The sequence below is a fragment of the Pseudogymnoascus destructans genome, assembly GCF_001641265.1.
Source record: "Pseudogymnoascus destructans isolate 20631-21 unplaced genomic scaffold scaffold_1, whole genome shotgun sequence".
Lineage (NCBI taxonomy): Eukaryota > Fungi > Ascomycota > Leotiomycetes > Thelebolales > Thelebolaceae > Pseudogymnoascus > Pseudogymnoascus destructans.
In genome coordinates, this window is record NW_020167520.1 from 846,659 (window position 1) to 857,583 (window position 10,925).

The 10,925-nt window shown below is 49.9% G+C and overlaps 3 protein-coding genes across 3 annotated transcripts; 1 reads left to right on the plus strand and 2 right to left on the minus strand.

Annotated features, from left to right (window-relative positions):
• Positions 1–2,706: 2,706 nt before the first annotated feature.
• VC83_00241 (uncharacterized protein) lies at positions 2,707–4,943 on the minus strand. Its single transcript, XM_024463936.1, has 3 exons — positions 4,478–4,943; positions 4,054–4,366; positions 2,707–4,006 (listed from the first exon to the last, which is right to left on the minus strand). Exon 3 carries the CDS (start codon positions 3,475–3,477, stop codon positions 2,764–2,766), a length of 714 nt encoding a protein of 237 aa, XP_024328244.1. The 5' UTR covers positions 3,478–4,006; positions 4,054–4,366; positions 4,478–4,943; the 3' UTR covers positions 2,707–2,763.
• A 188-nt stretch (positions 4,944–5,131) lies between these two features.
• VC83_00242 (uncharacterized protein) lies at positions 5,132–7,841 on the minus strand. The gene is made up of 3 exons (XM_024463937.1): positions 7,026–7,841; positions 6,499–6,976; positions 5,132–6,449 (listed from the first exon to the last, which is right to left on the minus strand). Exons 1-3 carry the CDS (start codon positions 7,513–7,515, stop codon positions 5,399–5,401), a joined length of 2,019 nt encoding a protein of 672 aa, XP_024328243.1. The 5' UTR covers positions 7,516–7,841; the 3' UTR covers positions 5,132–5,398.
• A 42-nt stretch (positions 7,842–7,883) lies between these two features.
• Positions 7,884–10,025, plus strand: VC83_00243 (uncharacterized protein). Its single transcript, XM_024463938.1, has 2 exons — positions 7,884–8,680; positions 8,728–10,025. The coding sequence occupies exons 1-2, from the start codon at positions 8,480–8,482 to the stop codon at positions 9,886–9,888; spliced, it is 1,362 nt and encodes a 453-aa protein (XP_024328242.1). The 5' UTR covers positions 7,884–8,479; the 3' UTR covers positions 9,889–10,025.
• The last annotated feature ends 900 nt before the right edge of the window (positions 10,026–10,925 follow it).

The window sequence follows — 10,925 nt, forward strand, 5'->3', positions numbered from 1 at the left end:
CTTCCCTTGGCTTCCGACCACGGCTTGCCCTTATTTCCTGCTCTACCTGCTGCACAACATCCCTCTCATCCTGTAGCTCTTGCGCCCCTTGTTGACTAAGTGATCCTCCTTGCTGCAGTCGTGTTTTCCTAGCTCTCCGGCGCTTGCTTAGTACTTCATTTGCCTGTCGTAGGTTTTGGTTCTCTCCCTTTAGCAGTGCTAATTGATGCATTATTTGCGATGCACCCTTTGTAAACTGGTCAACAGCTGCATAGATTGAGGTTGGAGAGCTATTTTGATGGCGTGAAATCCGAGTTTTAATAAATGTAGACTGTGACATAGCTTCAATTGGGTTGTTTGGTGTCTGAGAAACCCAAGGTTGAGCAGTACCTGGGCGGGAGCTTGGAGGCGTTGGTGTCCTTAACTTAAGATCAAGTGTAGATATCACTCTCTCAGGGTCAAATGGAAGAAGCCCTGCCCCTCGGAACCCGCCTCAAATGTTACTTTCCGTCATTGTAGTGTTAAATGCAGCGTGGAAGGCAGGAAAGAAGTCATCCTTTGTAATATGAGAAATATGAGCCTGCATCATATCTTCAATTTGCCGACCATAGGCCTGCTTTAACGGGCCGAAACAGCCAACATCAAGTGGCTGGAGTAGATGAGAAGAGTGAGCAGGCATACAAAGCGTAATAATGTTGTGTTCCTTGCAGTACTCCTCAAACTCATCTGAGTGGTGGCTCTCATGACCATCAAGGACTAACAAGCGATAACCACCAACACTCCGGGCCTTTGTATGCTTCTCAAAGTGCTGAATCCAATCCATGCCTCTCTCGTTTGTAGTCCAGCCATTTTCAGTAACAGAAATCACCCAATCGCTTGAAAATCCACTATTCTCATACCAAGATGTAAGGTGGTTTTTGCCTGCAACAATGATAAATGGTGGTACTGCCCAACCTTGAGAACTAACGCCTTGGATTACTGTAACCCATTCCCGATTACCAGGCTGTACCTTCTTTGCTTTTGCCCGCCCGTCTGAGCTTGTTACAACCATAGCAGTTGAGATAACGCCCATCATAAACCCAGTCTCATCAAAGTTGTAGATATCTGCTTCATCGATACCATATTTCGCAATTGTGTTACGCACAAGCTCAAACCAGCCATTAATAACTTCTGGATCTTCGCACTTAGCCCTCTGGTAGTCGTATTTGCGCTGAAAGCGTGTCTGGAGCTCTACACGCTGCTTAACAAAGTTTGAAGCCCAACGCGACCCAACGCGTGACGCGTCGCGTGTTGCAAGTAGTCGACTTGCCATATCTTCAACAACAGACAGCCGAGGAGGAAACCCTTTGGCAGCTAGGTCGAGTATATACTGAACAAGGACGGACTCCTCTAGGTTAGTTAATTTCCGTGAGTTGGCTTGGATATCGCGTCGTGAAGGTACACCTTCTAGACGACGACCTAGCTTGCGGTGGTCCACAGAATAGATCCTAGCAGCAACTCGAAGGCGTAACTTTGGGTCGCTTTGCATAGCCTGGATAGCTAGCACTAATTGGCTTTCATCGTTTTTATGGGGCATGTTTTGTTGTTGAGGAATTTAACATTTAGTTGGGGGGTTTGGTCACCGCATCATTTTGGCGCTTTCGCTTGTTTGGCGCTTTCGCTATACATGTACGTTACCCAGAAATAAATAAATACCATTTTTTAAAGCCTTGATAATCCATTTGTCTAAACCTGAGGCTGGTTGTATCTAGGAAAAAACTCTGCTACAAACTTCCATTATGCCCACATCCTACACCTTCTGTCCCCAGATAGTTACGCAAGGCTTGTCACCAGACGTCTTGTAACCAGGGCCATCTGGAAAATAATGCTTACTATCGGTAAGGTCCCCAGTTTTCCTATTCCAAAGTAGCTCGACAGGGCTTCTCTCCACTTGATGCCAATGTCTAACAGCATCAAAAAGAAACCCCATCCTGCAAACCGTTGGGTTGAGGAATAATAGTTCGAAATTCCAAAGTACCGCCAAAACGCTGGTTGACCTCTTGAACAATCTCTAGAACTTCAATGGTGGTTGGCAAACAAGAAGTTGTCGCCATTGCCAGCTGAGATGCTTGTCTGCATATTCATCTTCGCTGATTGGCCAAGGAGCCAAGAACTTATCCATCAATAGATCCGAATATGTTTCCGTATACAGAGCCGATTCTTTAGGCCTGGGACACTCAAATAAAGAAGCTTGGATTTCCATGTTATCGACCAGTTTGGCTTCGAGCAAGGACGAGTGAGGAAGCTGCGATGGAATGATCACAAGAATGTCCAGAGTACAAAACACCTTTGTTTGAGCATCCGAAGTCGTTGCTGCGTTTGAAGCCATTGCTATATCAGGAATTACAGGCTCTTCTGAATCATCGTCATGTTGTACTGGAAGGTCTCCGTAACTAAAGTGATAAGCTCCTCGCGTGGTGTAGGCCTTATGCGGCCACCGAATTCCATCACAGCTAGAGCTGAAGAACCCCCAGTTTGTCAGGGTTTCGGGGCTTCCCCTGAGGCCTATAGTAAAATAAAAAATCTGGATTTACTGTGAGGCTTCTGTTCCGGTGCGCCAAGAGACTGATTTACGGTGATTGGGGATTTACATACTAAATTAGCTGTGAATCTCCGTACCCCATCGATTACTCGACACACGTTCGGACTCATGGCTCACATGTGAATTATGGAGAATGGAAACAAGACACCGAGACTTATATTCCACTACCCTCGCACACTCTATCTTATCCCGAACAGCCAATCCTAATTGGGCCCAATGTAAGTGACGCTGACAGTACCGTCAGACTGAACATTGCTCTCGGTAAGAGTATACCCATTGATGTTGATATTAACAATGTCAGCCCCAGCAGCAGTGACCTGACGATTAGGGTTCCTCGCAACTGTGTCGAAAATACTAATAGTACCCCAGTTATAAAGCGGCACCGGCTGGCCATCCTGCGTCCAGTCCTCAAGGATCCATTCCGCATCCGTCTCGCAAAGCGGATAGTCCGTCTCGCTCGTGTAAGTCTGCGAGACCTGCTGCCCATTGCTCAAGTTCTCCACCGTCGTGCTGCCAGATGTATAGCTCGTAGAATGCACCGTGAAGCGCAACGTATCACCAGGTGCAAAAGTAAGACCGCTCTGATAGTCCTGCATCAAATTCTTCCACCACTCCGTCCATAGCCAGAAGGAGCCATCGCCGTAGACGACAAGGCCGGTCTGCAGGATGGCGCTTGAGCAGTATCGGCCGTCGATTCCGACCCACATGTTTGCGGACTGGTGGGGGTCCCCGCCGCTGAAGTTGGGGACGACTACGCTGCCTTGGACAAAGTTCCAGCCGGTGCCTTCTTGGACGGCTCCGCCCCAGAAAAAGTCTCCTTGCCCCTGGACGCTGGAATTGCCGCGTGCATTGTAGGTGGCTGGTGCGGCGAAGACGCCTGCAATGGCAGAGAGCGCAAGGATGATAGATTGACGCATAATTGGAATCCGAAATGGGTCTTGGAAATCGGGGCAAGATGTCTATTCATTCTACATACGTCGAGGGAAGTTGTCTATGTTTTATATCCAAGATCCGAGGACTAGTCACTTCACGAAGTTATAAAGCAATACGAATTACTTTCCTAAATGACACTAGCATAGATAATAGCACATAATTTTGAAGGTATCATGATCTTCATGATTGATCTTCATGATGACTAGATAAAGAAAGGCTTGATCTAAGCTGTCGGAAATTGAACCTGAAACCAACGGAGCAGCACACGAACTCGGTTATTTCAAAAAGCAAATTACAGGACTATCTTGGCTCTATGAAGAAGGAGGTAGCCTTATACTGTACAGCTCGTTTGTCTAAAGCTGGGCTACTCTGTGCGATACTTCTTGTCAGTCGGGGAAACCCACCCAAATTGGCCGAGTATCCCCGCGCACAGATAATTAACAACATATCGTCTGCTGGAGCAAGGTGCGGTTAAGATGGTTGGCGCAATCTTTTGGAGCCTATTTTGCAAGCCTGTGATTGTCAGCCTCTTTTCAAAAGAGCGTATACTTGACACACACCTTTTGCACGGTGAACTTTGCCTACTGGGCAGTATTTCGACTGACGTCCTGGATAGTTACTCTTCAAGTATTTTTGAAGCTATAGCAATGAAATCCGTTATTGAGAGACAATCGAAATCGCTTAAGCCTTTCCACCACAAGACATCGGAAGCTGTCATCCATTTAGGTAGGGTCTGCCCGCCACTAGAGCCGTAAACATATGAAATAGGAAGGCCGGCGCGCGAACGAGATCGGGAGTCGTCCTGCATTCAGCTAGGGTATGCCCTCCACTGTAACGGCAAAAAGATGGAATAGGAAGGCCGGCGCACGAAATCTAGTCACATAAGCTTTTGTCCTTGTGGTAATGCTCGGGTGCCGTGGCGGGTGTGCAGCTCCGATGCTATGACAACCCTAGTCGACAAGAGGGCAGGATTCCACGCTATACCTGTTGGCGCGATTGAGAGTACTAAGCCTGTATTACAAGCTTGTATATGGAGTGCGGACGGGGATGCCCAACTCTCTTGAGTTGATGGTCGTATATGATTCCTCACATTGCCAACTATAAGTCCAGCCAGTCCGAACGAGGCCAGTCCGACGGTTGTAGCCTTGGTGGCTAAGGCTGCACCCGTAATCCCCTTATACCTATAACAACCGTAATAACCGTAACAAGCTGTGAGCTGTAATCGTAACACTACCCCCCCCTACTAAGATTGATCTCCTGATCAAGAGTAAGATCATTGTGGCTTCTGTGGGTATTTTCGGTGGAAACAATTGGAACTCCAAACCGTGAGCTTTGGGTGGCCGTGTGCCAGCGGTGCTTCAACCTTTATTTTCAGGCCACCGTTTACCCAATTTCACGGTCACAGAACGGTGCCACTACTCTTAAAAATTTGGCTGGGACCCCGGTAAGGTATGGACAATGTGGGGAGATAGGTTATACAAGTGCGACGGCTTGCCAAAGCCCATTCACTTGCAAATACTCGAATGACTGGTATTCACAGTGTTTGTAGTACACCAAGTCAGTCGAGTTCCTTCGTGACATAGGAAAGGGCCATTGTGCTAGGAACTGTGATTAATGGAAGGGCCTAGAATAATAATAGTCCCGCTTCCTGATCTACCGTATACTCCTATCGCTACCATGAATCGCAACGTTGTAAACACAAAACTCCCAATACTGATTGATGCCCGGTTCGTACGCCAGCGCAGGCAATTCTAACCAAAAAACAAAAACCCAAAACGAAACTCCACGCATAATGAATACAGACTCCCCCGTTTTGATCATCATTATCGTTATTCCCATCGACAAACTCCCATTAATCTCCCCGATTTAGGCACACGCCCAAACGTCGGACGCACGCATCACGAATTAAACATCGCACAATTCCCTCACATCGTCTGGAATACCGATCTTCGCCAACTCATGCGCTCCGGTCATAAACTGCATCAGCAGCCCCGCCTCCATATGCCAAGCAATATGACAATGAAACGGCCACAATCCCTCATGATCAGCCTCGAACCTGAGCAGCGCCCACCCAAATGGGCCAATTGTCAGCGTATCCCTACGGAGCGGATTCGCTGTGTTGAGACTGCCATAGGTCTCCCAGGGGAAATAGCCCGTAGTGGCGGGCACCGGGCTCTGCGCCATGACCCAGAACTCATGACCATGGAGGTGGAAGGGGTGCGCCCCATCATCCAAGCTCTGGACGAGGAAATCGACAACCCGGCCTTTCGGGACGGAGACGACGAGTTGGTTGTCTGAGAAGCCTGAGCTGACTCCATCTGCCGAAAACAGGTGAGCAGTGGACACATTGTTGATTCCGTCGATGGCTTGGTTGATGGTTGGGATGTTAGCGGACGTCCAGGTGGTGTCGTTGAAGAAGGCGCGGTCGAGAGCGTACGCCCCGATCTGGAAGGAGGCCGTGAAGTAATAGAGGACGTCAGCAGGAGGCGCGGAAACTACCTCGCTCGGTCTGAGGAGGGTGCTGTTGAAGTCCTGACAGACAGTAGCCTCGCTCGGGTCCCAGTCGACGCTTGTGGGGGTATCAGTCGTCTCGGTATACGAGAGTACGGCGAGGGCGAGGGGGTCGAGGACGGGGTTGGGCTGGGCGAAGCATGTTGTTATCATGTCTGAGCGGATGAAGTAGTTCGCCTCAGGCTGGTTGGCGTGTACGATGACCGAGTAGCGCTGCGCGATGTTAATTGATATGCGGTGGGTCTCAACGGGCTCAACCAATGTGGCGTCTGCCTCAATGACGGTTATAGTGTGGTTATCCACCGAGAAATAGAATCCAGCAAATGCCCCGACGTTGATGAGTCGATAGCGGTAACGCGAGCCCTTGCTAACCCCGAAGACTGCTCTTGTCGAGTTACGCTCACACGTGCGGTTGCTGGATTTGTCATACTTGGAGCAGTCGAATCTGCTGGTGTTAGTCTTTGGCACTGTCAGGGACCAAACGGCAAACTCACATATTCGTTCCCTGTATCAATCCATTATCTGGAGTTGGCTCTTTGTTCTCATTCCCTGAAGCGAGGTACGCTGGCAAAAGATCTTTGCTCACGTCATGATACCAATCTTGGAGCATTATCACCTCATCATGGTCGTAAAGCTTGCGTACTTCCGCCTCTTCTGGAGCGTGAATGATGAGTGGTCCAACCATGCCGTCTGTATATTGAGTTGAGTAGTGGGAATGATACCAGTACGAGCCGTATTGGCCGTCAACCAAGAAATCATACGTGAAGCTACGTCCTGGTGGGATAGGGCACTGTGATATGCCTGATGTGCCATCCATCCAGTTGGAACCATACTGGAACATACCGTGCCAGTGGATAGATGTGGGCTCGCGGAGCTCATTCGTGACGTGGACCTTGATCCGGTCTCCTTTGTTTGCACGGATCATCGGACCAGGAAACTTCCCATTGATGGTAATCATATTGCGGAGAACACCTGCAGATATTAGTAACTCAGGTGGTGAGCAGAGAGGAGATTGGCATACCATCGGGAGCAGCCTGGATCTCCTCCACAGTGAAATTGTACACTCGAGTGGTAGGAGGAGCATGGATATCCCAATCCATACTCAGGTGATACTCCTCATCCGGAAGACGCCATGGCGGCAAATTCGCTGGTATATCCGGGCGGGGATCTTCAACCACACAGGGACAAGCTGAACACGGGCAATCGGAGCCAGTGGCCGGAGATGAGAAACCCCGAGCCGGCTTGTGCAGACCCAACCCGAGGCCCACGCCGAGCCCAAGACCGAGGACTATAAACAATACAATGCTCAAAACAGCCCAAAAGAAGACATGGCGACGTTTCGCGGGAGGCGGAGGCGGCAGCTGGTCGTTGTAGAAGGTATCCTTGGGAGTAGCGGCACTCGCCGTTTCGGGAGGCGCCATAGTTGCTGGAGCTGGAGACAAGCGGGATTGTTGGCTATGATCGACGGTTGTTCTGGCTGCTCTGTCTATCATGTCGACGAGAACGTCCATGAAATGGAAGGGGAGCAGCTAGACCATTCAAGAGGAAGGCCAAGGCTCGGCGCCAGAGCACGAGGGAATAAGAAGATAACACGGTGCAGCAGAAGCTAGAGTCGAAGGGCTAGAAGAAAAAAAGAAAAGATGCAAAGAAGCACTACTCGTATTATGGATACCAGGGGGGCTAGTCAGAGCGCCGACAAGTGCAAGTAAAGCGAATATGCTGGACGCATGTAACGTTGAAGGAAGGGAAGGTCGAAAGAATGGCAGGGAGGATAGAAAACGAAAGAGAGGGACCGGCAGCCGCACGTGGAGCGGATTGAACGGGAAGGAGCGGGGATAGGAAGGGGCGGACGCTGGGGTGGGAGGAGCTATGAGAGCGATGAGGGTTAGTTTTGTTGATGGCGCCTTCCTCTTCGTGCAGAAACATCACAGGGGGTTTGGCAAGGTGGACGATCGCCAAGGAGAGACAAGCACCAAGACAAGACGGGAAACCCAAGATTGGACACAATGCCCAGGACGTCCAGAGCTCGGCGAGGCTTGTTTTGCTATTTCGTGCCAGTAAAAACACTCTTCGTTCTCACCGAGAGAACACTTTTCTCACGCTCCATTAAACAACTCGCAGCGTCTGACAATAACCAATCCTCGCTTCGGGATTGGACATGTGCCTGAATGACTGCCCCGTTCCTCCGTTCCTATCAACCAACGGCCCGCGCTAAGCCTAGACCTTGCAGACTCTAGCGTGACAGGGGTCAAAGTGGGGAGGCGGATCGGGGAACTGTCTAGCACAATTCAACCTTGGTGATTATTCTATCACGCCCTTCACGCCCTTCTCCAAATTCCCCAATGGGTACTGCTACTCCTCTCCTCATATAAAGATCGGCGCCCTGCATCCTCTGTGTCGCCTGTCCCTCTTCCTTCACTCCTCACAGCCCTTCCCCGAACCTAAATCGAAGACCCCCCTCACGTCCATTGAACCATGTTCTTCGGTGCTGTCCTCGCCCTCGCCGGCGCCAATGTGGCTCTGGCTGCTTCGGCCAGTCGCCCTGCTGTGTCGACCATCGAGCCAGCGGCTACTGCTATCTCTGCTCTCGCCGCCTCCGCAACGCCCGTTGTCCTCACCTCTGACGTGAAGGGTAAGGGGTTCGACCGTATCGTCCAGATCTGGCTCGAGAACACTGTGAGTTGCCCTGCCATCCTTCAACAGCACCTCACTGACATCACTAGGACTATGCCCTCGCTGCCAACGACCCAAGCATGAAGGAGCTTGCCAAGCAGGCCATCACGCTGACCAACTACAACGCCGTGACCCACCCCTCCGAGCCCAACTACGCCGCTGTCATCGGCGGCGACTATTTCGGAATGGATGGAGACGCCTTCCTCACGTTCCCATCGAATGTGTCCACCGTCATCGACCTCCTCGACACCAAGGGCATCTCCTTCGGCACCTACCAGGAGCACCTCCCCTACACCGGCTTCCTCGGCTTCAACTACTCCAACCAAGCCACCTTCGCCAACGACTACGTCCGCAAGCACAACCCCCTCGCGCTCTACGAGTCCATCACCTCCAACTCCACCCGCCTCGGCACGATCAAGAGCTTCGTAGACTTCGAGACCGAGCTCAAGAACAAGAAGCTCCCGCAATGGTCCTTCATCACCCCTAACATGACCAACGACGGCCACGACAGCACTATCACCTACGCCTCCACCTGGTCCAAGAAGTTCCTCACCCCCCTCCTTGCCAACGACTACTTCATGAACAACACCCTCATCATCCTCTCCTTCGACGAAGTCGAAACCTACCCCACCCGTAACAAGGTCTTCACCCTCCTCCTCGGCGGCGCCGTCCCCGAATCCCTCCACGGCACGACAGACAACACCTTTTATAACCACTTCTCCACCATCTCCAGCGTGTCTGCTAACTGGGACCTCCCCTCCCTCGGCCGCTGGGACTGCGGCGCCAACGTCCTGCAGACCGTCGCCAACGTCACCGGTTACCAGAATGTCGTCGTGGACACCGAGGGCCTGTACTTTAACTCCTCGTACCCCGGCCCTATGTCGGATGATCTCTTCGACCCGACCTGGCCCGTCCCTAACACCGATGCTAAGTGCGCCAACGGTCTTGGTGTTTTGGCCTCTGTGACGAAGACCTGGGGGGGTAAGAAGTCGACTTATAACTACACCGCGGTGTACAACTATGATGCTGTTAGCGGGAACAATGTCAATGGCAAGGCGGTGCCTTCGGGAGGGTCGGTTTCGGTTAACGGTACGGCGAAGAGCACGGGCACGGCGGGAGCACCGAAAGCTACGTCGACTGGTGGTGCGGCTGTGAATGCCGCCACGATGGTGCCTGTTTTGGCTGGGTTGGTGGTGGCGGCGATGTTGTAGGAGATCTAGTAGGATATAATGACTCAGATATAGTAATCTAGACGTGGTAACTCTGACACAGTGATTAAGATGGTGTAGCTTGAACGCAGTGACTGAGATGGTGTAGCTTGAACGCAGTGACTTGAGATGGTGTAGCTCAGATGCAGTAACTCAAACATCGTAACTTATATTTAGCAGAGCCTATAACGGATAGCTAATTTCAGAGAATTAAGTCAAGGCCGCAACCTTGTATAGGACAATTCAACTCGCTAGAACTTATAGTATAAGATGATTAGTACTGCTATAAAGCTTAAAGCTGCAATTAATGTCTATCAGTACAATACTAAGAGAACCAAGAGGATCTATTGTCGCTAGAGGATTAGAAGGATCTATAGAAGGTAGAGGACTTTTTTTTATTCTTTAGTAATGCTACTCTTTCTACCAAATCCTACGTATATATAGTGCTACAATTAAGAGAGTTCTGCTAACAATGGACTTTCTACTTAAGAAATTTAAAGAAGCTAAGTGTGTATATACTAAGTGTTACGATGGTTACGGAGGTCAAGAAGCCAGTCCAGAGAATAATAAGCTAGATTGAATCTAAAGAGAGAAGAAGAAGAAGAAGGAAGGAAGGTGAGACTATTCCTCGTAATATACAGTTGTCCGCTTAGCGGTTGTAGCCTTGGTGGTTAAGGCTGCACCTGTAACAACCGTAACAACTGTAACAACCGTAACAAGCTGTAAGCTATAATCGTAACACTAAGGACATATTTATAGGTCCCTGTTACAACTTAGGGTAGGCGAAGTTAAACAAATACTACAGCCTTATAGAGAGATCGCCTATCTACTATGTTATAGCATTAGTATTATGTCCATAATGGAAATGGGAGTACATTAAAGGCAATTGGCTAGAAAGCTAGCAATTAGATTGTAAGAGAAGATGCGAGATTTTTAGGAGTTAGAGTATAGGTCTACTTAACAGTTATCAGAATTAGCATAAAGGACATAGAACACCTTTGCATAATGGCAACAAAAGAGAGAACGGTCTAGCATTAATA

Excerpts from the sequence above, each read along its gene's own strand:
- VC83_00241 (XM_024463936.1), bottom strand. The coding sequence starts at position 3,477 with ATGCGTCAATCTATCATCCTTGCGCTCTCTGCCATTGCAGGCGTCTTC.
- VC83_00242 (XM_024463937.1), bottom strand. The coding sequence starts at position 7,515 with ATGGACGTTCTCGTCGACATGATAGACAGAGCAGCCAGAACAACCGTC. Across the intron at positions 6,977-7,025 it reads GATCCAGGCTGCTCCCGATG|GTGTTCTCCGCAATATGATT; the intron begins GTATGCCAATCT and ends TAATATCTGCAG. Across the intron at positions 6,450-6,498 it reads TTGATACAGGGAACGAATAT|ATTCGACTGCTCCAAGTATG; the intron begins GTGAGTTTGCCG and ends TAACACCAGCAG.
- VC83_00243 (XM_024463938.1), top strand. The coding sequence starts at position 8,480 with ATGTTCTTCGGTGCTGTCCTCGCCCTCGCCGGCGCCAATGTGGCTCTG. Across the intron at positions 8,681-8,727 it reads AGATCTGGCTCGAGAACACT|GACTATGCCCTCGCTGCCAA; the intron begins GTGAGTTGCCCT and ends TGACATCACTAG.